Genomic DNA, 27,614 nt, shown 5'->3' on the forward strand with positions numbered 1-27,614 from the left:
TTCTATTCCTCTTCTGTCTCCCTTAGGCATTCACTTTTGTATCTCCTTCAACTGACTATAAGCATCTTGAAGACAGGAAGCATGTCCTTTTCTTGTTTCTTCCACTTCTCTGCTTCTTGCGCACAGTAGACATGCACTAATCAGCAGTTTAATGAGTGGTTAATGTATTCAGTTAGCCTTTTCTCAGCAGCAGCCTCTATTCAGCACAAGTTTCTGCTACCACTCCCCTCCCTGCCTAGAAATCCCAGGGAGAGGAGCTCATCCCAGCTGTCCCTGCCTGGTCATCTGACTTCTCCCACCACACTGCCTGAATTGGGCCCCTCCATGACTCCTCACTGTCCTGCAGCCCATGGGTAGCCATCTCCCTGTACCAACATCATCATCATTCACCAGAAAAAACAATGCACACTTTATCACACACAAGTCTTACTTATTTGAAATATCAGGTTAATGCAAAAGTAATTGCAGCTCTTGTCATTAACTTTTTTTTCTTTTTCGAGACGGAGTCTCGCTCTGTCACCCAGGCTGGAGTGCAGTGGCACAATCTCGGCTCACTACAACCTCTGCCTCCCGGTTTCAAGCAATTCTCTGCCTCAGCCTCCCGAGTAGCTAGGATTACAGGCACCCTCCACCACGCCCGGCTAATTTTTGTATTTTTAGTAGAGATGGGGTTTCACCATCTTGGCCAGGCTGGTCTTCAGCTCCTGACCTCAGGTGATCCACCCGCCTCGGCCTCTCAAAGTGCTGGGATTACAGGCGTGAGCCACCGTGCCTGGCCTCGCCATTACTTTTAATGGCCAAAACCACAATTACTTTTGTGCCAACATAATAACTGTGCAGGATCTCTGGTGGGCTCCTCTGGTGGAGTTTCATAAACATCTTCCTCCTGCTTAGGAGAAAGTGATAACGTGGTTGAGACAAACCACAGCATCCAGGAGCCTCTTGTTCTCTGAAGTGGAATCCATTTGGAGATTTGGGTGCAGTTCTGCCTAAAACAATAAGGAGTGCGTTGGCGTGGCTCTTTGACCAGAATGAGGCTTGGCAGATAGCGCTTGACTTAGGGCCCCTCCACCTAGGTCCACCCATGCTCCAACTGCCACTCTCCTAACTGTCGCTCAGAACATTACCTCTCAGTCCCAGCTCCTGCCCAGGCTTTGGATGACCTACCACTAGCTCAGGAGCTGGGAGAGCTACTTGAGGGCCAAGTGAAAGCCTCATTTTGTGATTCAGGCACCAGCCAAATATAGTTTCATGAGGAAAACTCAGTTGCCTGTGGCTTTGTTTTTGTTTTTGAGTGCTTTGAAAATCTTGCTGCCTCTCCCGCTTCTGATTTGCAAGACACTGGAGAGGAAATCAACTTGGTTATCTGAGCATCCTCTAGTGCCTCTCAGCTCTGCGTGAAGACTGCTTTCCTCAGAGGAGTCCAAACTTTATCAAAAAGAGAAATATTTCCTTTTCTCTTCACAATGTAAATATCTTTTTCTGTTATTATATAAGTAATAGATGCTCATTGTAAAAATTCATACTATTCAGAGTGTGTTTCCCAACTCTGCTGGGTCAGAGATGATCATATGAACAGTTTATAGTGTATCTTTCCAGTCTCGGGAAGTGTGTGTGTGTGTGTGTGTGTGTGTGTGTGTGTGTGTGTGTGTGGATGTAGGTACAACATTAATGTGATCTTGCTCAATGTTATTTTCTAATGTTAGTTTTTAAATTTAAAAGTGTGTAAAAGTGAACTCTCCACATCAATCCATATATATCTGCCTTTTCCTGTGCCAAAGTTAATTTAACCATTCCCCTGCTGATGGATATTTAAACTGTTTAAAATTTTTTTGTAGTTACAAACAATGAACGGTGTAATGAACTTCCTTATGCATGTATCTTTGCCTATTTGTATGGATAGGTTTGTGGGATACATTTCTAAAAATGTAACTGTTGGGGCTAAAGTAAGACACATTTTGAATTCTGATAGACGCTGCTAAATTGCCACCGACCCGGCAAAAGTTTATGCCCCCATGAGGGTGTCCCAGGACTGATACTAGGCAAGTAGGCACAGTGCTTAGGACTCACGATAGTTTTAGGGGCCATAAACACATTTTAATTTTTTAAAGCAGGAGAAAAAAGTGAATGTAATAATGAATATGTAATAGATAATGACTCCGGAAAGGATTATACTCATCTTTGTACCAATGCACTCATAACATACAATTTTTAGTATTTTTTGGAGGAAGGGGCCCATGAACACAAACATGTGTAGGGTCCATGCAGGTCATTCTGTGGCCCTGGATTCTCTATTACCTATCTCTTCACAGCCTTGCAATTCTCAGACTTACCTTTTTCATCTTTGCCAGTCTTTTTGGTTTTTACTTGCAGTTCTTTGGTTATTTGTGAGGTATCATCTCCTAAGTTTATTGACCATATGAATTGCCTATTGATGTTCTTTTCTGTCTCTCTCTTTGTTTTAGAGACAAGATCTTGCTCTGTTGGCCAGGCTGGAGTGTAGTGGCACAATCTAGCTCACTGCAGCCTTGAACTTTTGGGCTACAGAAATCCTCCCATTTCAGCCATCTGAGTAGCTGGGACTACAAGCACATGTCACCATGCCTGGCTAATTTTTTTTTTTTTTTTTTAGAAATGGGATCTCACTATGTTGCCCAGGCTGGTCTCAAACTCCTGGACTCAAGCAATCAATCCTTCCACCTTGGTCTCCAAAAACATTGAGATTACAGTTGTAAGTCATTGTGCCTGGGCTTTTCTCATCTTCTTACTGGGTTGCCCATTTTTCTTTGTTAAAGTTCTTCTTACAGTATAGTAAATATCACAAATATTATACTTAAACTTTAGCATTTTGGCCAGGCGCAGTGGCTCACGCCTGTAATCCCAGTGCTTTGGGAGGCCAAGGTGGGAGGATCACGAGGTCAGGAGATCGAGACCATCTTGGCTAACACGGTGAAATCCCGTCTCTTCTAAAAATACGAAAAAAAAAATTAGCTGGGCATGGTGGCAGGCGCCTGTAGTCCCAGCTATTCAGGAGGCTGAGGCAGGAGAATGGCGTGAACCTGGGAGGCGGAGCTTGCAGTGAACTGAGATCGCATCACTGCACTCCAGCCTGGGCGACAGAGTGAGACTCTGTCTCAAAAAAAAAAAAATTGCGTTTAATATTTGTAGTGGTATCTAAAGTGCTCCTGTACCCCAAATCTGCCAAGCATTTTTTTTTGAGACAGAGTTTTGCTCTTGTTGCCCAGGCTGGAGTGCAATGATGCAATCTCGGCTCACTGCAACCTCCGCCTCCCGGGTTCAAGCGATTCTCCTGCCTCAGCCTCCCGAGTAGCTGGGATTACAGGCACCCATAACCATGCCCCGGCTAATTTTTGTATTTTTAGTAGAGATGGGGTTTTGCCATGTTGGCCAGGCTGGTCTCCCACTCCTGACTTCAGGTGATCCATTTGCCTTGGCCTCCCAAAGTACTGGGATTTACAAGCATGAGCCACCGGGCCCGGCCAAAGCAGTTCTTATATGGTGTCATTCTTGCAAAGACTTACACAAATATTCCTGTATTTTCTTGTAGAATATCTATGGCTATTACTACTCATGATAATATCTTTAGTTCATCTGGCATACATGTTTGTATAAGATGTGAAATAGCTATTAAACTCCATTTTGTTTTCCAAGTACATAGCTAATTTTTCCCACACCATGGGACAATAATTTGAAATTTCACCTTTATCAAATATTAAATTATCCTTTGTACATCAGTCTGTTTCTTGAATCTCTTCCAACTCATTGATCTGTTTATCTATTGGCACACTATTACCACAGTTTTCATTAAAAAGCTCTATAATCTTTTGATTCCTGATAAAAGTAAATCATCCCTTCCACCATAAACCTCCTCCTTCTAATTTTTTTCTTGATTATTCTCACACCTTTACTCTTTCTGATAAACTTTGGACTTACATTTGCAAGTACTGAAAAAAAAAATCCCAATGAATTTTGTAAAATTTGGAGATTAATTTGAGGAGAAAGGACATCTTTCCCACACTGCATCTGCTTCTCCAAGACCTGGCATTTTGTTCAGACCTTCTATTTATGCCTTTCCCGCTTGGCCTTCAGCTTGCCCGAGGCTTTGCTGTCTCAGCAGTGTCCTTCTCAAGCCCCTTCGTGACTCTGTGCAACAGAACGCAGCAGCAGGGGCTTGCCTGAGACTTCATGTTACCCAGAAGGTTAATAGGGGCCTTTTGCTTTGCAGTTTTTTGTCCATTTAGTAGCGACTTTCTTTTTTTTTTGAGACGGACTTTCACTGTGTCACCCAGGCTGGAGTGCAGTGGTGCGATCTTAGCTCACTGCAACCTCCGCCTTCCGGGTTCAAGTGATTCTTCTGCCTCAGCCCCCGGAGTAGCTGGGACTACAGGTGTGCACCATCACGCCTAGCTAATTTTTGTATTTTTAGTAGAGATGGGGTTTCACTGTGTTGGCCAGGCTGGTCTCGAACTCCTGACCTCGTGATTCACCCACTTGGCCTCTCAGAATGTTGGAATTACAGTTGTGAGCCACCGTGCCCGGCCTAGTAGTAGTTTCTTAAGAACTGTGTTCAGGCTGGAAGGCACTGTGGCAAAGCCCACTGCCATCTCATATCTGGATTTCTGGTCTCTGCCTCACTTTGGCTTAGTGTGGCCCATTCTCCACACTACCTAGAGTAACCTTTCTTTCTAGGAGATCTCCATGGGTCCCTGCTGAGAAACCTTCCTTGATTCCCCATTGTATTAGTTTCCTGTTGCTGCTGTTACAGATTGCCACAAACCGAATGACTTAAAACAACACACATTTATTATCTTACAGTTCTGGAGGTCATAAGCCTAAAACCAATCTCACTAGGCTAAAATCCAGGTTCTGGCAGGGCTGGTTCCTTCCTGGAGGCTGTAGGGGAAAAGCCATTTCTTTGCCTTTTCCAGCTTCTAGAGGCCACCTGCGTTCCTTGGCTCATGGCCCCCTTCTTCCATCTTCAAAGATAACAATTGTATCGCTCTGACCTCTGCTTCTGTTGTCACATCTCCTTCTCTGACTCTGCTCCTCCTGCTGCCTTGTTATACCTATGATCATAAAAATCCTTGTGATTTGATTGGACCAACCCAGATAATCTAGGATCATCTCCCCATCCCAAAGTCCTTAATCACATCTGCAACGTTCCTTTTGACATGCAAGGTAACATAGACAAGGGTTCCAAAAATTAGGATGTGGATATCACTGGGGGAATCCTATTCTGAAAAATCATACCCATGGCTTTCAGGATGAAGTCCAGACTCCCTAACTCGGCTTGCCAGCCTCTCAGAGGCATGCCCACTACTTCTCCATGTAACCTCATTCCACTCTCCCCTTCAAACTCCCTGCTCCAGGTACATTTCTGGAACTTGCCATCCCTGCTTTCTCTAGTCCTGGTCCAGGCTGGTTCCTTGCCTGGAAAACCTCTCCCCACCTCTTCACTTGACTAATCCCTACTCACTTCCAGCCATGGCTTAACCTTCAGTTTCTCTAGAACCTTTTGACAACCTCTTCTACTCCCTGCAAGTTCCTCCAGATTTCCTTCAGGGCTCTCAAGACTTCCTCCAATGTTCCTGGTCTGCTCATATTGCCCTCTTTTCTTTTTTTTTGAGACAGAGTCTCACTTTGTCACCCAGGCTGGAGTGCAGTGGCGCGATCTCGGCTCACTGCAAGCTCTGCCTCCCGGGTTCAAGCGATTCTCCTGCCTCAGCTTCCCTAGTAGCTGGGATTACAGGTGCCTGCCACCACGCCTGGCTAATTTTTGTATTTTTATTAGAGACAGGTTTCACCATGTTGACCAGGCTGGTCTGAACTCCCAACCTCAAGCGATCCGCCTGCCTCGTCCTCCCAAAGTTTTGGGATTACAGGCGTGAGCCACCATACCTGGCCTGTATTGCCTTTTATATGATTGTTTGATTATATTGTCTTCCAAAATGTAAGCTCTTGGAGGGCAGAGACAGCAAGGGCATCTTTATGCTTGGCACTCATTAAGTTTTTGCTGAATAAATTTTATTTAAAAATTAATTTCATAATACAATCAAATTATTTTACTCTATGGGTTTCATCTTAAATGTTATCATTCATTTAACAAATATTTACTGAGCACCAACTTGGTAAGTATTGAGCTAAGGCAGTTAAAATTAAGAAGAAATCGCCTAACGACTATGAGGATGCTAAGGTTGTAGAGGTGTGATCATAAGGACTTGAAAAACAATTCTCCCCCTTTAGGAAATTGGACTTGGAGGTCAGCGAACCAATAGACTTTGGTTCTGGAGATCATCAACATCTGATTCGGAAAGCAGCAGATAAAAACATCCAGTCCGAATCTGGTGAGCGCTACACACCTTCATCTTCAGCTGGGCCACAAGAAACTCGGGAGAAGCCACGGCCAAAGGGCACCGAGCAGTTGAATACCTATGTGGTAGAAATTTCAGATGACATCACCCCAGGTGATAGCAATGCAACTTTAGGCAATCCTTTCTCAGATGCATCTGTCCGCAGAGGTGAGAATAAAGAAATTACCTTTTTAGAAGAGAAGAGCACATGTTCTCTTAAAATGTTTCCACAGTGTAGATTGCCAGATATAATTTTGTTTTTAGTTTTTCTGAGTCCTGCTTTCTCGTAAAACATGATGTAGGACTGCTATAATTGACTGCTTCCAAGTTGTCCAGGGCATTCAGAAACTCATAAGAAACATATGGTGAATAACTTTTTTTTTAAGGAAATATGAATTAGTCATGGATCATAAAATGTTTTTACTTGTATACAAGGTGATACCATAATATTGGCTTAAGTTTTAAAGCTTCCGCTCTGCCACCCTTAGGCCTTCTGAGGGCCTGGACAACTTGCAGGTGGACTGCGAACTTTGAATCCTGTTGGTCTCCCTGTGGCCCTCACCACTCCTTTCCTGTGGCTGGAAAGCTGCCTTTTGGAGCTCTAGCCTTTGAGGTAGGAGAAGGAAAAGGCAAACAGCCAAAGGCAAAGTAGAGCCAAGAGAGGGCTGCAGGTATCCTGAGAGTTGACCAAGCCAGTCTTCTTTTCAGAGGAATTTCTAGAAACCACACCCAGAGTTTTGAATGCCACATCATTGACCCACCTGTATCACATGGCCACCTCTATCTGGAGTTGTTCAGCTGAGCCCACTGGCTGTCTCTGCGATCAATACCAGGCCGACACAGGGTGTTGTGCAAGGGCAATGTTATTGCATTTTGTCCTTACAACAACCCTACAAACACAGAAGTTGTATTGCCATTTTACAGGTGAGAAAATGAGGCTTAAGGAGTCCAATCGAATTAGTCTTTCAGGTCTAATTGAAAAATATGTAGAGCCTCCTTGCCAGTGTAAGAGTCGGTTATTTATATCTGCCTCTCCTGGAGGGTAGAGGCTGGCCTTTGTCCAGCTAAAAAAAATTATATAGTATATGAAAAGATGTAAGTGCTGTGGAGAAAAGGAAAAGTATAGCAGGGTAATGGATTGAGTTATGGGGTTTGTCATTTTTTAAAGCAGCATTATGGAGATCTAATTTGCAAATCATAAAAATCCCTTTTCAGTGTACAATTCACTGGTGTTTTGTATATTTAGAGTTGATAATCATCAACATGATCAATTTTAGAATATTTTCATCACCTCAAACAGAAACCCATACCCAGACTAGGCGCAGTGGCTCATGCCTGTAGTCCCAGAACTTTGGGAGGCCGAGGCAGGTAGATCACTTGAGATCAGGAGTTCAAAACCAACCTGGGAAGCATGGTGAAACACCATCTTTACCAAAGGAAAAAAAAAAAAGGAAAGAAACCCATACCCATTGGCAGTTACTCCCATCCTCCCTCTCTCAAACCCCTGCCACTACTAATCTACTTTCAGACCTCTCTATGAATCCATTTTGAACATTTCATGTAAATGGACTCATACAACATGTGGTCTTTTGTGATTTCCTTTCACTTAATGTTTTCGAGGTTCTCCCATGTTGTAGCATGTGTCAGTATTTCATTCCTTTTATGAATGGGCCATATACAATTCCATTGCCTGAATAGAAAACCTTTGTTTATACATTTATCAGTTGACAGACAATTAGATTGTTTCCACCTTTGGGTTATTTTGAATAATGCTGCAGTCAACATTCATATTCAAGTTTTTGTGTAGACATATGTTTTCATTTCTCTTGGGTGGATACCCAGGAATTGCTGAACCATAGGATAACTCTGTTTCACATTTTGATGAACTGCCAAACTTTTCCAAAGTGGCTGCACCATTTTACATTCCAAGCAGCAATGTATGAGGGCTCCTGTTTCTCTGCATCCTTGTCAACACTTGTTATTGTCTGTCTTTTTGGTTATAGCCATTCTAGCGACGGTGAAGTGTTATCTCATTGTACTTTTGACTTACATTTCATTAGCAAATTTTCTCTTATACTTATTGGTCATTCATATATCTTCTTTGGAGGAATGTCTATTCAAATCCTTTGTCCACTTAAAGAAAGCAACAACCATTTTATTATCTCTCATAATTCTGTGGGTTGACTCAGTTGGTCAACTCTTATATTGGTCTTGAATTGGGAGCTCTCATTCATTTATAGTGAGATGGTAGGTGAGCTGCTATGGCCATTATGACTCCACGTTATGGCTTGCGGTTGGTGTTAGTTGGGGATCCAAATTCATCCTTTTGTAGGTGTATATCCAGCTTCCCAGCACCATTTGTCAAAATAATTATTCTTTCTTCATTGAATTTTCCTGGCATATTTGTTAAAAATCAATTGACCATAAATAGAAAGGTTTGTTTCTGGACTGTCACCTCAATTCCATTGATCTCTATGTCTATTCTTGTGAGCCTAGGCCACATTTAATATATTCCCCCACAGTCCCTGCTACATAGCAGATGACAAATTAATGTGAGCTAAATGAATATTTTCATGTAGGCAGCATACACTTGGGAATATATGCTCTGCTATTTTTATTAAGATAGCTTAGATCCACTGCTTTGTTGTCATACTTCCTATGCATAGAAACTGCCCAGCAAAAGGATAGTTGACAATCCTATAAGTTAATTTTAAGCAGCATTACTTCTTTTTTTCCTTTGAAACTGGGATAAAGCCACATAAAAGGCAAATTGCCATTGCCAGTGCTATATTCAGAGGGCCCAGGATGTAAGCAGAAAGAGGTGCCCATGTGCTGTGCCTTGTATGTTGGCCTGTCATTCCTTTGGAACTCTTTGGCCTCATGTACAGTTCACCAAGTTATCTATTTATGCATCAGGAAGCAGAAGAGAAGAGAGTTACTACAGGCAGGTAGGCTGGAGAGGAAAGTGGCAGAAAAGCTCCACAAACTCTCTGCAGCCCAAATCCATCTCCAAGGAGACATCCCCTCTCCCCACAGTCCTGAAGTGCTGCTGCTGTCTGGTGCAGGGAGGTAGTTTCTCTGGATCCCTAATGATGGGCCTGTGACACGGTGAGGCTTTCAAATCATGTTTGATCCTAAGGAGGATGGGGTGTGCATGACAAGGAATTAAATTCCTGAGTTCGTCTTGAAAAATCTGAACTTTGGCCAGGCGTGATGTCTCATGCCTGTAATCCCAGCATTTTGGGAGGTTGAGGCAGGTAGATCACCTGAGATCAGGAGTTTGAGACCAGCCTGGGCAACATGGCGAAACCCCATCTCTACCTAGAAAATACAAAAAAAAAAAAAAAAATTAGCTGGGAGTGGTGGTGATCTTAGCTATTCAGGAGGCTGAGGCAAGAGAATCGCTTGAACCCGGGAGGTGGAGGTTGCAGTGAGCTGAAATCGTGCCACTCCACTCTGGCCTTGGCAACACAGTGAAACTCTGTTCCAAATAAAAAAGAAAGAAAGAAAGAAAAAAGAGAAAATTCTGGAGCTCCCATGGATAAAACAATCAGATCTCCAATAAAACACCTCTATCCAACCATCTGGATTGTGTGTGCTCTAAAAGTTCTATAGAGCTGCATTTTTGTTGTTATTCCATTTGCTGACTGTAAACTAGCACTGCCTTTCTCATCCTAAAAAAAAAAGCAAAAAAAAAAAAAAAAAAAAAAAAGAAAATAATAATAATCCTTTCATTAAATGTCAAAAATAAGTCATTACATTTATGTAGTTACTTTTGACTATTTTGTCATAAAGATAATGTTTCTGTCTCCTCAGCTTTCATTATCAAAGTGTTCCTCCTCCTGTCAGCTCAGCTGTTGCTCACTGCGGTAATTACCAGTGTGTTTATTTTCTGGTAAGTCTTTATGACTGATGTAGAATTAAGTGTTAGGTTGTTCACATTAATTCTTATTGAATCAGCTTAATTTAATTTTGATCATTTAAAAACAGTTTGTCTCTTTTTGTTTTTCTGAGGCAACTCCTAGACCAAGGTGGTAGTAGATTTCTAGAATTTTACTTTCACTTCCTAACCGAAGCAAAAAAGCTTTTTTTAAACTCTTATTTTGGACACTGCTTTCTTTTTTATTTTCTCCTGAGCTGTTTCCACAGTTAAAACTGGATAGAGAAGAAAAGGTGAGCCGGACGTGGGGGTTCATGTCTGTAATCCCAGCAATTTGGGAGTCTGAGGTTGGTGGATCACTTGAGGTCAGAAGTTCAAGACCAGACTGGCCAAAATGGCAAAACCCTGTCTTTACTAAAAATACAAAAATTAGCCAGGCATGGTGGTGGGTGCCTGTAACCCCAGCTACTCAGGAGGCTGAGTCAGGAGAATAGCTTGAACTTAGGAGGTGGAGGCTGTAATGAGCTAAGATTGAGCCACTGCACTCCAGCCTGGGCAACAGCGTGAGACTCTCTCTCAAGGAAAAAGAAAGGTGAGATTATGGAGACCTTGGAGGCTGGAACAGTGTTAAATCCAGAAATTATTTGAGGGGGCTGGGTGAGGTGATTCACACCTGTAATCCCAGCACTTTGGGAGGCTGAGGTGGGAGGATTGCTTGAGGCTAGGAGTTTAAGACCAACCTGGGCAACATAGTGAGAACCCCATCTCTACAAAAATAAAAATAAAAATTAGCCAGATGTGGTGGCACATGCCTGTAGTCCCAGCTATTCAGGAGGCTGAGACAAGAGGAACACTTGACCATGAGTTCAAGGCTGCAGTGAGCCACAATCATGCCACTGCACTCCAGCCTGGGCAACAGAGCAAGACCCTGTCTCTAAAAACAAAAGAAATAACTTATTTGAGGGACTATGATCTGTCACTGCTTAAACATATCCTATGAAAATCTATATTTATGAAACAAACAGATGAGAAGTTGATTTCTTTTGCTTTGCACACATATCAATCTCAGCATTTTAAAAATAAAAACCTTTATTAGGACATTTGCATTCATCCAAATTTTACTTATAACTTATTATGAATATATCTATTTTAAGAAAAAGAATGTTTCACTGTTTCATCCCCATCCATCATTATTCATCAGTTAGGGTTTCTTCCTTTCTTCTTATGATATCGCTTTACTTCTACTTAAATACATATTAGTTAGTGAAATATTTATTGTGTAAAACTGTGTTAAATTTTTTTTTAACCAGGGAGGCTTTAAAAGTTTGGGTGCTCAAAAACCCCTGGTTCATCTATGCAACCTTGTAAGTATCATTGGACTTAATACAATTTGTTTTTTCTACTGTCTATTGCCTGAGGTTCTTTTACTGTTCAAAATGAGGTACAAGGTATAGCGTTCTTGAAATGATAAAATTATAGGGATAAAAAATAAACAAATTAATGACTGTCAGGAGGTAGGGTTGAGTGTGTGGGTGTGGGTGTTACTATTGTCAGCCTAAATTAATGACAGACAGAGAGGCTTCCTGCAGAGTGTATTTGGAAGTGGCAGGGGCATTGCAAGGTGGGATACACAGGCCATGATGGATGATGGAGAGGTTGGAATAAGAGGAAGTCTTTAAAAGGCAAAGAGAAGTCTATGTAAATTATTTTGAAACAAAGATCATTGGCCACAGGGGCTTGTCACGGGAGCTGGTGCTAACTCATTGGTGGAGATAGCCATTACCAGGCAAATGTTTTTGTCAGAGCAGCTTGGCTGGAATGCTGCGATCTTGAGGAATTTTTTTTTTTTTTTTTTTTTTTGAGACGGAGTCTCGCTCTGTCACCCAGGCTGGAGTGCAGTGGCGCGATCTCGGCTCACTGCAAGCTCCGCCTCCCGGGTTCACGCCATTCTCCGGCCTCAGCCTCCCGAGTAGCTGGGACTACAGGCGCCCGCCACTGCGCCCGGCTAATTTTTTTCTATTTTTAGTAGAGACGGGGTTTCACCATGGTCTCGATCTCCTGACCTTGTGATCCGCCCGCCTCGGCCTTCCAAAGTGCTGGGATTACAGGCGTGAGCCACCGCGCCCGGCCGAGGAATTTTTTATGATATACCCTGTTATAGACATGTAGGCAGGACATGTAGGGACATGTGGGGCATATAGAAATTTCTTGTGGGTTTTTAAAAGGCCTTTGGGCTAGTTCTTATCTCAGATATACAGATCCCCTCCTTCATGGCCTCTGGCTCCATTCTGGGTGTGACCTAAGTGACTCCATCTTGGCATCGGTGACTTTCACACTCTACAGGGCTGGGGTAGTATAAGAGAGGTCTTTGTGCATGTTTTCTTGAAGGGATAGTTCTGAATCTTGATTGTGATAGTGCACATAGATTTGTGTCATAATTCGATGATACAGAATTATATATATATATATATACTGTATCAATGTCAAATTACTGGTTTTGGTACTGTATTATAAATACATAAGATGTAACCACTGGGGGAAACTAAGTGAAGATTTCATTGGACCTCTTTATCTCTTTGCAAATTCCTGTGAATCTATAATCATTTTAAAATAAAAATATTTTAATGCCCATAAGTTATCTGTGGATGGAAATGAGAAAAGTTAACTTTAAAAGCTAAGAAGGCCGAGTGCAGTGGCTCACACCTGTAATCACAGCGCTTTGGGAGGCCAAGGTGAGCGGATCACCTGAGGTCTGGAGTTTGTAGACCAGCCTGGCCAACATGGTGAAACCCCGTCTCTACTAAAAATACAAACATTAGCCGGGCTTGGTGGCAAGGTGCCTGTAATCCCAGCTACTTGGGAGGCTGAGGCAGGAGAATCGCTTGAACCTGGGAGGTGGAGGTGCAGTGAGCCGAGATCGCGCCATTGCACTCCAGCCTCAGGGACAAGAGCGAGACTTCGTCTCCAAAAAAAAAAAAAAAAAAAAAAACCAAGTTAAGAAAACGCAAAAATAATAATTAACATTTTTGTTTATAATACTATGAGATAAGTAAGATCATAGTAATACTATGATCTATATCTACATCTATTTATCTCTGTATAATAAAATATGCTATGATATAGTCACTGAAAACAAATAACACGTGGTTTTAAATTATCCTCCAGCCCAGCATTTTTTGTGGTACTGATTATACTTGCTTGCTGTGGGAATCTCCGCCGTCAGGTGCCTGCAAATTACATTCTCCTGGGATTCTTTGTAAGTAAACCTTGTCAGCACCTGTTCTAGTTCACCTCTGAAATATATTTTTGTCGCGTTATTAAATTCTTTCATTTTATTATGGAAACTCTTCCTGTGGAGTAATACAGATAGAAATTATGTGTGAAGCGTTCTCTTGGCGGAATTTTGTTTGTAATGAAGTAGTAAACTTATGAGATGGTATCACACCCTTTGAGCAGATTAGGGGATCTGGGGATCTGGGCGACTTCGTGCCGGCACATTTGCCTCTGATGAGGCCACCTGGGGGCGCGCACTCCCGAGCCTGGGTTACACTTCAGGAACAGTTAACCTGGCTATTGCCGGACCCCTCTCAGGCGCAAGTACATTTTGTTATGGAGAGTGGTTTCCACGTCTAGTTCACAAAGTCATGTGCAAGAAGTTTATATTTCTTTATTCTTGTAAAATGTATTTTATTTCTTCTTCAAATCCCACTGGGAGCAGAACCCATCTCGGAGCGAGGTTCTCCCTCATTTCCACAGCTTGCATCTCAGCTCACGAGGGCTTTTGCAGCACCGCAGAGTCAGGGGCTGAGAGGGCTCTCCTGATCCGCGGCCTGGTTCCCGGTCCCGGGTTCCGGGTTCCCCAGCGCCTCATTGTGGTGGCTTCCACTCACAAGGCCTCGCCACACCTGCCCATTTTCTGTCGTTGGTGCCACCCTGGACCACAGAACACTGGGTGGCTCCCTTTCTTGTAGCCAATTCCTTTCTGTGCTGCCCACAGGAACCCCAGGATCGTGCCAGCTCTCAGCAGGTACCTGAAGCTCCTAGATTTTTCTAAACCTGAATAGAACTCGAATTTCCACCAGTTTCCCCGCATTCCAACTCAGGGCTTAGCTGCCCAGAGGTCACAGGGCTCCTCCCCAGTGACCTGGCATCCTTCAGGAGTCAGGCGGAACAGTCAGGCCAAACCTCTTGCCTCCCGGGGGTGTGGCCTCTCTGAAGCTCACAGATAGTAACTCCGAGAGTGTTTGGGTCCTCTTACGAAAACCCAGAACCGTCTCAGTATGATTCAGGAGGGTGTCAGCAAACAGTTCTTTTTGGAGAAGTCTCTCACCCTTGTCGCCCAGGCTGCAGCGCAATGGCACGATCTCGGCTCACTGCAACCTCCGCCTCCCGGGTTCAGGCGATTCTGCTGCCTCAGCCTCCCGAGTAGCTGAGATTATAGGTGCACGGCACCTCGCCCGGCTAATTTTTGTATTTTTAGTAGAGACGGGATTTCACCATGTTGGCTAGGCTGGTCTACGAACTCCTGACCTCAGGTGATCCGCCCGCCTTGGCCTCCCAAAGTGCTGGGATTACAGATGTGAGCCACTGCGCCTGGCCAGCAAACGATTCTTTTTTTGGGAAGGTTGGCATTTCTACCCAAGCAGTGTTGATCTTTCTTTCATGGGAAGATTTATTTGCCAATTGATTTATTCCCCATCTGATTCCAAATCAGACTTGAGGTGGCTTACAAAAATATCAGTAATATAAAGATAAGATCAATTAATGGAAAAATCTGATGAAAGGAAAAATAGGGTAGAAAAAGTTAATGGTTAGATTCGTGGACAAAATGCGTCAAGTCCTATGCTCGTGTCTGGAGCCTAGGTTTGGTTCTGCGCCCCCTGGTGGTCAAAGCGAGCGGGAGCACGTGACCGTCGGTGAGACTCAGCACCAGTACTGTGTAGCGACCCTGGGGATTTACATGCTGGGAGGAATAGCCGGCTCCTGAGGCTGGAGAAGACTAGCTGCCCGCTGTTCAGGTTTGGACATTTCCTCACCTGCCAGAGCATGGAGGAGCCTTCGTTAGCTGGTGTGGGTACCCTGCTCACTGCCCAGGCCAGCAGTGGGGTGTCCCAGTTCCTGCGCTGACAGCAGAGATCACACTCAGAACGGGGCGGGGCTGGAAGCCAGACGGAGGCGGGAATCTGGGAGCCGAGACGGTGGGGAAGGGCGACAGGAGGGCGTGCTGGTTTCCCAGAAATGTTTGAGTTTTTTATTTAAACATTTTAAATGGCCTTAACGTTTATTACAAGAGACAAAAGTTATTGGTCTCCAAGAAAGCTCTCATCTCTGAGGTTTTGCTGTTTATCTCAAAGCAAGTAACGGCTTAAGAGATATTATACAGGGGTAAAGCATTTGTTATGTCTTCCAGACTTAACGTCATGTCCAAGGGTTAGAAGATATATAGGAAAAAGCCCATTTCAGAAAAGGAGTTGAGGGAAAAAAGGAAAACACATTCACTGACAACAGCTTTTGTCCCATAGAATTTTGGCCCCTTGAGCCCATGTTCTGAGCTCTTGAAGTCTTCAGACAGTTGTGACTTCCACGGCCTCTTCCTACTCTCCCTTCCGCTCTTTCCAAAACCGAAATCCGTTTTCCAGCTTGAAACCATTTCCTCTTCTCTCTCCCTGTCTCCTCTCAGTTGCTCCCAATTACACATACAGTCATACATCTACATACACAACACACAGTCACACATTTACACACACAACAGTCACACACACCCCACACCGCCTCACACCATTCACACCACACACCCTCCTCACACCACATACACACTCACACACACCACACATTTACACACACCACTCATAGCAGTCACACACACCACACATTTACACACACCACTCAGCACATACACACAGTCACACACCACACATTTACACACACCACTCAGCACATACACACAGTCACACACACCACACATTTACACACACCACTCATAGCACATACACACAGTCACACATACCACACATTTACACACACCACTCAGCACATACACACACAGTCACACACACCACACATTTACACACACCACTCATAGCACATACACACACAGTCACACACACCACACATTTACATACACCACTCATAGCACATACACACAGTCACACACACACCACACATTTACACACACCACTCATAGCACATACACACAGTCACACACACCACACATTTACACACACCACTCATAGCACATACACACAGTCACACATACCACACATTTACACACACCACTCAGCACATACACACACAGTCACACACACCACACATTTACACACACCACTCATAGCACATACACACACAGTCACACACACCACACATTTACACACACCACTCATAGCACATACACACAGTCACACACACACCACACATTTACACACACCACTCATAGCACATACACACAGTCACACACACCACACATTTACACACACCACTCAACACATACACACACACACCACACATTTACACACACCACTCATACCACATACACCACACACACATGCACGCTCACACACTTACACATATTACACAGACACAGAGGCACACACACCATACACACCTCACTCACAAACTCATACATACACCACCCACACCACACACATGCATACCTCCTTTATGTGCTGCTGGAGCTGGAGAAATAGGAAGCAACTGATCCAGTGTAAGAGGAAAAAAGTCATCTGGAGAGGAAGGTTGGAAGCGAGCACATTATTAAATATCATTTGTATGGAGACTAGATACACTGTTTTCCCTATAATGGAAATAGAGACAACCTACTTCATTAAGTTGTACCAGGTAGAGAATCAGGCGATTACCCACTGGGTTTGGAAATGCCAGACAGGCGACCCAGGACTTTGGGGACTCCACTTCTTTCCCAGCCTCTGCTCCCAGCCATCCTTGGCCAGCGGGAGTTCAAAGCCCTCTCTCGCAGGCCTCGTACTAGGATGTGCCTTCATTTTTACCCCTGGAGACTGGAGGAGTCTTTCCTGGCTCTGCCTGTGGACCAGTGGGTCAGCCCAGTCTCTGGATTTGCCTCTGGCAGAGCAGCCTTGGGGCTGGGCATGCCTTTAGCCCTGTGGCCACTGCTCTGTCATCCTCACGCCTTGGCAGGTCTGTGGGCCTGGGCACAACCTCAGTGCCTTTCTTGGTCTCATCCTCCAGCCTGACTGCCCACTGGCTCTCAGCCCCTACCCTTACCCACCTTTCCCCGCACCCCTGGCTCTATCTGCGTGATGACAGTCCTCCTAAGCCCGGGGCTGGCACCTGCAGGTGCAGCTCCACACTCTGCTCTGCCAGTATCTGCCCTCCAGCCCCATCTCCGGCACTGGGAAGACCTTGGTTCTCATCCCATGTCTGAGGTTGGAAGGCTGTCCCTCAGGTGCCGTGGAAAGTGTCTGTAACCAGAGTGTTATGAAGCTTAGATATCACATATCCTGTCCTGATGAAACATTGATACTGTGTGGGTGGCCCCCTTTGATGAATAACAATATGGTCTACAAATGAACCTTTTTACCTTGGTTTCTACATTCATAATTAATACATATTTAATTCACTGAGTATGTTAAAGTTACTACAGTGTTCAAAGAAATGTTTACTAATACTTTTCTCTTGTCCATCCTAGGGAGGATGTTACGGAAATATTGAATTCTGTTTATTCCCCATAGTCACCCTGTGGCTGTGTGTGCCAGGCTGTGCATATTCCCCCTTGCTCCCTAGACCCTGCTCGGAAGCACACCCCTCAAATCACCTCTTCTGAATTCTGGGCCTTGCCCCCATGCCTTGGGAAGCAGGCTTCTGATTTATTGTGAATTTTGTTTTTAGACAGCTCTTGAAGGTCTGCTGCTAGGAGCCATATCAGTGTGAGTCTTTGATACACATTTCCTTTGATTTGTGTGTGCTTTTCTTGGAATGTATGTGAACAATAATCACAGTCTCTGGTTTTAGTTTCTACAAGGCCGAGGAAGTGTTATGGGCAACAGCTGCAACCACTCTGGTGACACTAGCACTCACTTTGTTTGCTCTACAAACAAAAGTAGGTATTATTGAAGGGTATGTGCCAGGTATGTCCCTTTGTCCCCGAAACATTTCCCTATGCCTCCCCCTGCTCTCTCAGTCCTGGAGGTCTCACCTTCAGGGCCCTCTTGCCTTTGGGCTTTCCATGGACTTTGGCCAATGGGGAGTCCCAGCTGGAGACAGAGGCAGGAAGGGAGAGGTACTGATTCCCATGGCTTCCTCCCAGTGACAAGTTCTTGTTCGGCTAGCGGTGTACCTTAGCAAGATTCACTGCCTATCACAAGATGGCTAACTCAACACACCTTCTGGGCTCCTGTAACTGCCCCCTCTCCTTTCCCCTTTTGGGCCTGGGACTGGTAACAGCTCTTTGGCTGGCTGCCAGCCTAGCTTACTGCACTACCCGTTCTGGTTGCCTGCAGACACTTCTGTGGATAGTTCCTTTACAAACAAACCCTCCTCAGATCATTCTATTTGAGTGTGTCATCTGTTCCTTGCTAGGGCGCTGACTGATACAGGGAATTTAAAAATTTAAAAGTTGTACAGTTTACCAGGCTCCAAAATGTCAAGATGTCCCAGAGGACATCTCATAATTCGAGATTATTTCAGTTGAACTGTGAGATGGCTCAGCCTCTGTCCAACCATAGGGTGTTCTTGAGATCTGATGCAGCATTTCCTGTGGCCCCTCCTTTCAGTCCTGGTCAGTTTCCTTTTGTTAAGAATGGGCTGGCCTTAGTCAGGTAAATAACTTACACAGAAGGGAGTGCATTTCCCAAGCTGTTTGGCAAACATCATAAGGAAGGTCTTATACACATGCTGAATTTTAGCCTTTTCCTGGTGGAAACAGAAGTGTCAGAGACAGAAGGATCTACTAGATATTTAGTCAAACTGTATCAAAAGTTAGAGATTCAACTTTAATTGATGATGAGATCAGTATTTGCCATCTTAAAGCTGGTCATTTGTAGATACCAGCCGATTTGTACACAGATAGGCTTCCTTGCAATGAGTAAGGTGGGCCACTGTTGAATGCACAGATTTCTTAAGCCATTTAAAATACTCTAAGATGGCTGGGTGCTGTAATCCCAGCACTTTGGGAGGCTGAGGCAGGCAGATCACAAGGTCAAGAGATCGAGACCATCCTGGCCAACATGGTGGAACCCCATCTGTACTAAAAATAAAAAAATTAGCTGGGTGTGGTGGCACGCGCCTGTACTCCCAGCTACTCAGCAGTCTGAGGCAGGAGAATCACTTGAACGCAGGAGGCGGAGGTTGCAGTGAGCCGAGATCGTGCCATTGCACTCCAGCCTGGTGACAAAGCAAGACTCTATCTCAAAAAATCCTCTAAACTGCCAGAATACTTTTTTAAAAGCCCATTAGTATTTTAAGTCACGGGTAACCTATGACCTGGATTCAGGGGAGTGAATATTACATTGCAAAGTTTTTTTTTTAATTGTTTGTTTATTTATTTTTGAGACAGGGTCTTGCTCTGTCACCCAGGCTGGAGTGCAGTGGTACAGACATGGCTCATTGCAACCTCTACCTCCAGGGCTCAAGTGATCCTCCCATCTCAGCCTCCCAAGTAGCTGGGACTACAAGCATTTGCCACCACCCCCGGCTAATTTTTAAATATTTTATAGAGTAGGGGCCTCCCTATGTCGCCCAGGCTGGTCTTGAACTCCTAGGCTCAAGCAATGCTCCTGCCTCACCTCCAAAAGTGCTAGGATTACAGGCATGAGCCACTGTGCCCGGCCAGAAAGTATTTTAAAGATGGCATTGACGTTGATGACTTTGAAAGGCAGCTGAACCCATGGTCAACCACATTTTTTCCCTTTGTTAAGTTATGTGTTGGGGATGGCAAAATTCAGTCCAACCACAACCCAAGGGATGCAGAGGAAATGTAGGAACACAATGAGTCTGAGTTTTTTCATGAACCCAAACTGTCGACTTAGCCGGGAGAAAATTAACTAAACGTCCATTTGGTTTAACTGTAATTGGATCTCACAGTTGAAGCAGTTCCTTTGGGCTGGGTGATAGTGTCATGTGGATACAAAATGCTCAGCTGTTCAGCCTCCCTGTCTGCCTGCCTTTCTCTCTAAAGTGGGGCTTGGGAATTTGGGATGTGGCTGTGGTTTGTGTGGGCTCTTGGCACTGGCCAGGAAGGGAACGGGGTGAGGTTGGGGTGTGGACGCTATGGCCCACCATTGTTCCTGGATGACGTCACCTGGATCCCAGAGTGACTGCATGCTCTGTGGGCCTCTGAAGCTGACAGCCCACCACAGGCGTGACTTGGAACCTGTTATCTCTTGGGCTTGGTCAGAGCTGACAGGGCTCCCCACCTGAATTTACCTCACCCCAGTTATCCTGCCTTAATGATGGGGGAAATGAAAGAATTAGGAAAATACTCTTGCAAGAAAATATACTGAATTACAGGCTCTTGTTTGTCTGCATAATCTAATTTTTTTAAGGCCAGAAGATAAATATCCTCTTTCTTAAGAAAACCTTAATCTCCTCAGGCTGATTTGGGTCACTGATTTATAAAGACAAAAACAAAAACCACATAAATGCATTTCCAAATTACAAAAGAATCATTAGCAGTAACTTCTGAAAGTTTAGTATATACTTTTGTTAAAATATATGCATATAAATGTGAAAAAGATAGCCAGTTAACACCTTGGTATGTTTCACTCCATTAATGTTTTCTATGTGCATGCTTTTGAACATATAAATGATTATATGATCATCCTATACCTTCAAATATGCATCCTACTCATTCAATGTATTTTTATTATGGGAAATTTCATATAAGTGCAAAAATAGAAAAATATAATGAACCCCTAGGTACCCATTACCCAGTTTCCAAATATCAACTCATGGCTACTGGCATTTCACGCATACTTCTACCTTTTTCTCCCAGTCAATATAACACTTTTTATGTAGCATTTTTTAGTAGTTGGAGCTAATGTATTTTCATGGTTCTTGGAATTGATCAGGGTAAATTATTAGCAACGGGCCAGTTTCTTCTATGGGGTATAAGATGCATCTTTAAACATCCTAAAATGTCTTATAGATGATAACTGAGTTGTTTATGCTGTTTATATTTCCTCAGTGGGATTTTACCTTGCTAAATGGAGTGCTGTTCGTTTTCTGCTTCGTGCTTTTAATCTATGGAATTATCTTAATCTTCGTGCGATCATATGTGAGTGAGATCTTACTGGGAAACCTCAGAGAATTGTTAAACATATAGATGAAGTGCTGGTTATGTTAGTCTGGGTCCTCTGAGAAGCAGACGTGGAGTTGGGGATAAGCGCGCAAAGATTTTAGTAGGAGAAATGCCTACAAAAGAAAAGGGGCAGGGAGCCAACAGCTGGGGGAGCTGTCAGACCATGAAGGCATATCAGGCCTCGAGTGAAGGAGAGGGAGGGGAGGCTGAGTGGGAGCACACGGCGTGGTCTGAGGGCGGCTCAGCAAGGCCATCAGGAAGTCCCAGAGCTAAAGTCAATCATCAGGGTGGTGACATGTCTTCCAGGGAGGGCCCTGCTGCTCCCAGCAAGGACTGAGAAGGGGGAAGCATGGCCTAAGTGCAAACTGCAATGGGTTGCACAGCACAGCAGCTGTGCTTGTGGTCAGTTCCATTCTCCTCCTGCTAAATGAAGGTTTGTGAGACAGATCCTAGTGGCCCCCACAGTGGTTGTTAGGAAGTACCATGGGCAGAAACTCTGGCATGTGAACATTGAGCCACAACCCTAGACAGTTGTTCTTCTCCAAGAGGGTCTTGAGGTGAGCCTACCCATGAGGGCAGGCCAGATTCCTTCTCCTATATTTGGGTGCTGCTCGTTTGAAGTACCAGGAGTGGAAAGAAAGACTTGTTTGGGCCTTTCTGATAGCAGCCTAGAGGAGGCTCCTTATTTTCCAATTCTAGCTTTTTTTTTCTTTAATGTATTCATTGAATTCTTACTAGATATTGGACATAGGCCTATGTGTTTTTCACAAAACATCACATTAAATTCTGACAACATTCCTGAAAAGTACATAGCTCATCTATTTTATAGATGAGAAAACAGACTCAGAGAAATTTAATAATTCATCTATATCCCACAGGGAGTGAGTGGCCAGGGTGGCACTGAGGCCAGGTCAGGGCGACTCGAGTGACCATGCTCTTCCCACCTCATTGCACAGTCCATGGACTGACTCTGAAGGGCTGTAGAGACCGAGAGGTGTGATGTGGCCTGGTGCTGGCAATCAGTCAGTGGCTCCTGTGTGGAGGCCAGATCCACTGAGAGCTGGTCTGGGGCCTGGGACCCTTTTGACTAAAACCTTAAGGCCAACTTGGTCCCAATGCTGAACCAAGGAGTTTCTTGGGCGACAAGTGAACTAGTTACACGATCTTTAGACATACACAGAATCAACAGTTCTTGGTGTTATGAATGACCCCATAGGCTTCGAGCTAGGAAGGTGGCACCTGCACTTTAGAGATAAACTCAAAGGCATCACAAAGATGGGCCTTAAAAGGCCCCAGTTCTCCACTTATTAATGGCAGCAGAGATATTGGTAGTAATAATGCAAATATTAGGTGGGTTCCATAAGTCTTTACAGTATAACTTAGGTGCAGTTAAAAAACTCTTTCCCACTAGATAGATAGATCTTAGTTCCCATTCTAAATTTTCTGTCACAAACATCTACAGTCTTGCATATGTGTTTAAATGGAAGGCTTTGTTGGAGCCATTCCCTACGTCTACATGCTTGTTGGACTTTGGCAATTTTGAAACCTTTGGATTCCAGTGATCAGGTGTTTTCTTGCTATTAGCTCAGTCTGGATATACTGTGTCTCCCAGACTGTATCACTGGCTTCTGATTGTCTTCACCAAGAAACTATCCTTGGTGAAAGCTGGCAGTGCTTTGCCCACCCCTCTCAGAACCAGCTCTCTCATCCTGAAGAACTCTTCAGGATGCTGGTGCACTCATCACCTGAGCAGTATATACTGTATCCAATATGTAGCCTTTTTTCAGATTTTGTACTCCATTTTTTAATCCTCTTCCCCAATAGAACCAAGTCATTTGGCATTTAGACTAGTTCCATATTCTGACTGGGGCTGTTTGTGTTGCAAGGAACAGATACCACTCGGACTAGCTTAAGGCAAAGAGCCAGAGAAACTCATAGACCTCCTAGGTGGGAAGAAGAACTGGGATTCCGAGGAATGAAAACCGTGCCTTCCTCTCTGTGGCTGAGTTGACTAGCCACCTCTGCTTATAGCAGTAATAGTGCCAGCACGCGCTAAAGATACAACAGCCTCTGCTACTTGGTTCCCTCTATCCTGAGAATTGATTTCCAGCTGGCTTAGTGCATCTGTCTAAGCCCACCGACATATCAGAAGTCCCTGATCAGTCATCAGACTCACTGTTTTTGGAGCTGGGGTCTTCCACTGCTTGTCAATCAGCTCTAGCTAGGATGTGTGAAGGTCACTATGACCCCAAAGCTTCCTGTTCCTTGAACTGAGGGGAGAGGGCAGATTCTCTAGAAGGACTATGTATGTGGATGGGTCACAAAGTGAAATACGTCTAATACATTCTACTTGCCCTACCATGCATGAGACATTTAGCATGTACTTGGTGAATATTATTTGGCATGTGCAAGCTTAGTTTTTATTTGCTTGCTCATTGGAATTGAGTGGGTGCTGTTGACTAAAGAATGCTATCATGGACTTTAGGGACTTAGGGGAAGGGTGGGAGGAGTGTGAGGGTAAAAAGGCTACATATTGGATACAGTATATACTGCTCAGGTGACGAGTGCCCCAAAATCTCAGTAATCACCACTGAGGAACTTACCCATGTAACCAAAAAGCGCCTCTTCCCCAAAAGCTATTGAAATAAAATAAAATTTAGTTTTAAAAACAGAAAAGATGAATTCCCCCCCAGATTCAGCTTTCTTGATATTGGTTCCTTATCTGGCAGCGGTGACCTAAGTGACCCCTTTCATTATTCCAAATCTTTTTCTTCATATACAACCGTATCCTTTCTCTTTGCAGTGGCTGCATCTATTGTATGCTGGACTCGGAACTGTGCTCTTCTCATTCGTAAGTCCATTGCTCCATCTCTTTGGTAAAGAATGTGATATGTGCAATGACAAGCCCTTGTGCTAGGCCTGGAGTCACATGGGGTTAGGAATTCACTGGAAACTCTTCAGCTCCTTTTTAAAGGATCATATTTAAAACCATTACCCTCTGGAGAGCCAGATGGTCTTCCCAATCCATGAAAACATCACTTTTGTTGAAAGAGTGAATATTTCAGAAAAGAATAAAGAATTATTTATAAGCTTTGAAACTTAGTGTAGCAGGGGTGTGGTTTCTTTTTTGTTTGTCCCTCCAGACCAGTTTCTATTCTTTCACAATAGAAACTTCTCCTAGAGAACTGGTGGAGGTCACTGCTAATGTATCTGGGAATGTCTTTCCTTCCATTTAGTCCCATCTCTTGCTGTCGTATCTTTAAAACTATTTTAAGGAATGTTTTATTTAAAAAGTAATACATGCACACATTTTAAAATTCAAACAACATAGAAGATTATAAAATGAAAATTAAAGTCCCTCTCTTATCCCCTATCTCTAGAAGGAACAACTGTTAGCAGTTTCTTGGAATCCTTTTAGAATTTCTTTACACATAGGCACCATTTCTTACACAAACTTAGCTATACTATGTATAATGTTCTGCCTTTGCTTTTTCACTTAAAAATAATGGCCTCCACATATTAGCAGACCTGGGTCCAACTAATTTTTTTTCAAGGGCTGCATGGAATTCCATTTCATGCTTTTATCATATCACATCTTTCAGGGTTTTGTTGTTTTTGTTTGTTTGCGACAGGGTCTTGCTCTGTCACCCAGGCTGGTGTGCAGTGGCATGATCATGGCTCACAGCAGCCCCATCTCCTGGGTTCAAGCAATCCTCCTAGCTCAGCCTCCCCAGTAGCTGGGCCTACAGGCACATGCCACCACATCTGGCTGGTTGCATTTTTATTTTTAGTAAAGACAAGGTCCTGCTACGTTGCCCAGGCTAATCTCAAACTCCTGAGCTCAAGTAATCCTATCTGCCTTGGCACCTCCCAAAGTGCCGAAATTGTAGGCATGAGCCACTGTGCCCAGCTGAGATTTTATTTTTTAATATTATTTATTTTCAAAATTTCCAAACATATCGAGAATGTATTGATACATATTCAGAAGGATCAAGAATGGTGTAATAAACCCTACATATTATCATTAGGCTTAAACATTATCCACATTTTGCTTCATTTTTATTTTGTTGGAATTGTGTTATATCCTTCAAATGTTAGAAAAATTCACACCAGGAGGTTAAGGTTAAGCATATATATTTCAGATGAGATCGGGTGTGTTTAGGGTGGTATGGGTGGAGACAAGGTTAAGCATATACATTTCAGTTTTCTCATTTCTTTTCCTATTTAAAGGGAAATTATTTGCATTCATTTTCCTTTATTCCTACGCTCTCGGACCTTTTGTGTTGATGCTTGCTGTATTGATGCTTGCAAACAATATTTCCATGCAAAAGTATGTTGGTGTTTCTGTTTCCCGTTTGCAGGCAGAGTAAAAACGATTGTAGACTCAAAACAGGTCTTCCCTATGCCAAACAAATTGCTGGAAAAGAAAATTGAATTTTGGGGGATGCTTAACTCTCAGAGTTGGGGGGCATGCGGGTGAGGCAGGGTGCCTCATTCCCAAATGCTTACAGGAGTCTGAATCCTGGCTGGGGCTTCCCTGTGGGTTGGTTGTGTCCTGGGTGGTATCCTGAGCCCTGTTCCTCCTGGATGGGCGGGGCACCACTGGATCGAGCTCATCCCATGTTCCTGTCAAGCACATAACCTCTCCCGAGAAGCTGCAGTCCTAACCATCCCATGCATGTCTGTGAAATGATTGAGAGTCATTATATCCCCTCTTATAAGAAGCAATAAATTAAAGTCAGAGATTTGGGGACGGAATGGAAAGAAAACCACTTCTGCAGAGAAACTGGGACTCCAGGGTGATAGACAGAGGCTAAGAGCAAAGCTGCATCCTCTGCCATTGGGTTCCCCCCCCCTTTTTTTATAAAGATGATGAATTTATCCCAGTTTGCCTGGGACTGAGGACTTTCCCAGAATATCAGAGTCTTGGGCAAATTGGAATAATTTGCCACCTTAGCTTTCCTTCCAAAGGTGCTGGAATGAGACATAGGGAGAAACGGGGGAGAAGGGATTCACAGCTGAGGTGAGGCACCTGTTTTTATAGAGTGCAAACTTGGGGACCCAGTGACCAACTGGGGCTGTAAGAATAACATATTCAGCCCAAAACAGACTTTTGACAATGTTTCTCCTGATGCTAAAATATTTTTTTTCAGATCATTTGGGACACTTATTTCATAGAAATGTACAATTTAAGTAGCTAATTCTTCCTTTTCTTCAAGTACTTGGTGATGGATGTGCAGCTCATGCTGGGAGGGCACCACCATTATTCCCTGGACCCTGAAGAATATGTTTTTGCTGCCCTGAACATCTACTTGGACATCATCAACCTTTTCATTTTTATTCTGCGTCTGATTGGACTGGGACGGTAGTCACACAACCAAGGCTGGCTCATGCGGAGAAGAGGAAGGAGGGATGCTGTGAAGTGTTGCCAGGCTCGGGCATGCAGAAGTCACCATTTCAGAAGCTCTTTTATTTTAAAAATATTTAAGAATACTTTTTTTTTTTCCAATGAAACCTAGCATTGAGTAGATGATAGCTGTAGCTGTTTTATTTTCAGTTCCATTGTCACGTAGCAAAACTTTCTGGGGACATTTCTAATTTGTATAGATTCAAAAGATAAGTATCATAATTACATACTTACAAACATTTGTAAGATGCCCATTCCTTTGTTGGAGTTTTCTGAACACTATTTAAAGCTGTAAACAACATATCTCCACATGAATACAATTGACTACAGAAACCTACATTTACTTCTTTCTCTTCTCTTGATTTGGACATTCTGTGGGAATATTCTGGCATCTGATATTTTTAAAGCGATAAACCAAAAGATAAATCAAAGAATTCTGCCTTTCTCTTGGATTCTAGAGTCAGGCTGGAGAGAGTAATAGCATCCATCTGGTGGAGTATAGAGAGCTTTGATCGAGTTCATGTACATGAAAGGCTCAGGACAGAGCGTTAGCTGCTATTGTCACCGCCCACCATGCTTCTGGGCTTACCTCAGAGACCACTTCCTCTGACTGTTGGGAAAATTAGCCTTCTTTGGAGTCCCGAGGTATTTTTAATTTCATTTTTATTTTTAATTGTGATAAAGTAC

The 27,614-nt window shown here is 43.7% G+C and overlaps 1 protein-coding gene across 1 annotated transcript; it reads left to right on the plus strand.

Moving 5' to 3' along the window:
• Positions 1-1,097: 1,097 nt before the first annotated feature.
• On the plus strand, positions 1,098-27,310 carry TMBIM7 (transmembrane BAX inhibitor motif containing 7). The gene is made up of 10 exons (XM_015134232.3): positions 1,098-1,468; positions 6,265-6,539; positions 10,188-10,266; positions 11,562-11,615; positions 13,417-13,507; positions 18,112-18,149; positions 18,235-18,322; positions 21,407-21,496; positions 24,324-24,371; positions 26,740-27,310. Coding segments are annotated over exons 1-10 (915 nt in total). The 5' UTR covers positions 1,098-1,466; the 3' UTR covers positions 26,890-27,310.
• Positions 27,311-27,614: the final 304 nt, after the last annotated feature.

Source organism: Macaca mulatta, chromosome 3, assembly GCF_049350105.2.
Source record: "Macaca mulatta isolate MMU2019108-1 chromosome 3, T2T-MMU8v2.0, whole genome shotgun sequence".
NCBI lineage: Eukaryota > Metazoa > Chordata > Mammalia > Primates > Cercopithecidae > Macaca > Macaca mulatta.

Excerpts from the sequence above, each read along its gene's own strand:
- TMBIM7 (XM_015134232.3), top strand. Across the intron at positions 6,540-10,187 it reads AGATGCATCTGTCCGCAGAG|CTTTCATTATCAAAGTGTTC; the intron begins GTGAGAATAAAG and ends CTGTCTCCTCAG. Across the intron at positions 18,150-18,234 it reads CTGCTAGGAGCCATATCAGT|TTTCTACAAGGCCGAGGAAG; the intron begins GTGAGTCTTTGA and ends CTCTGGTTTTAG.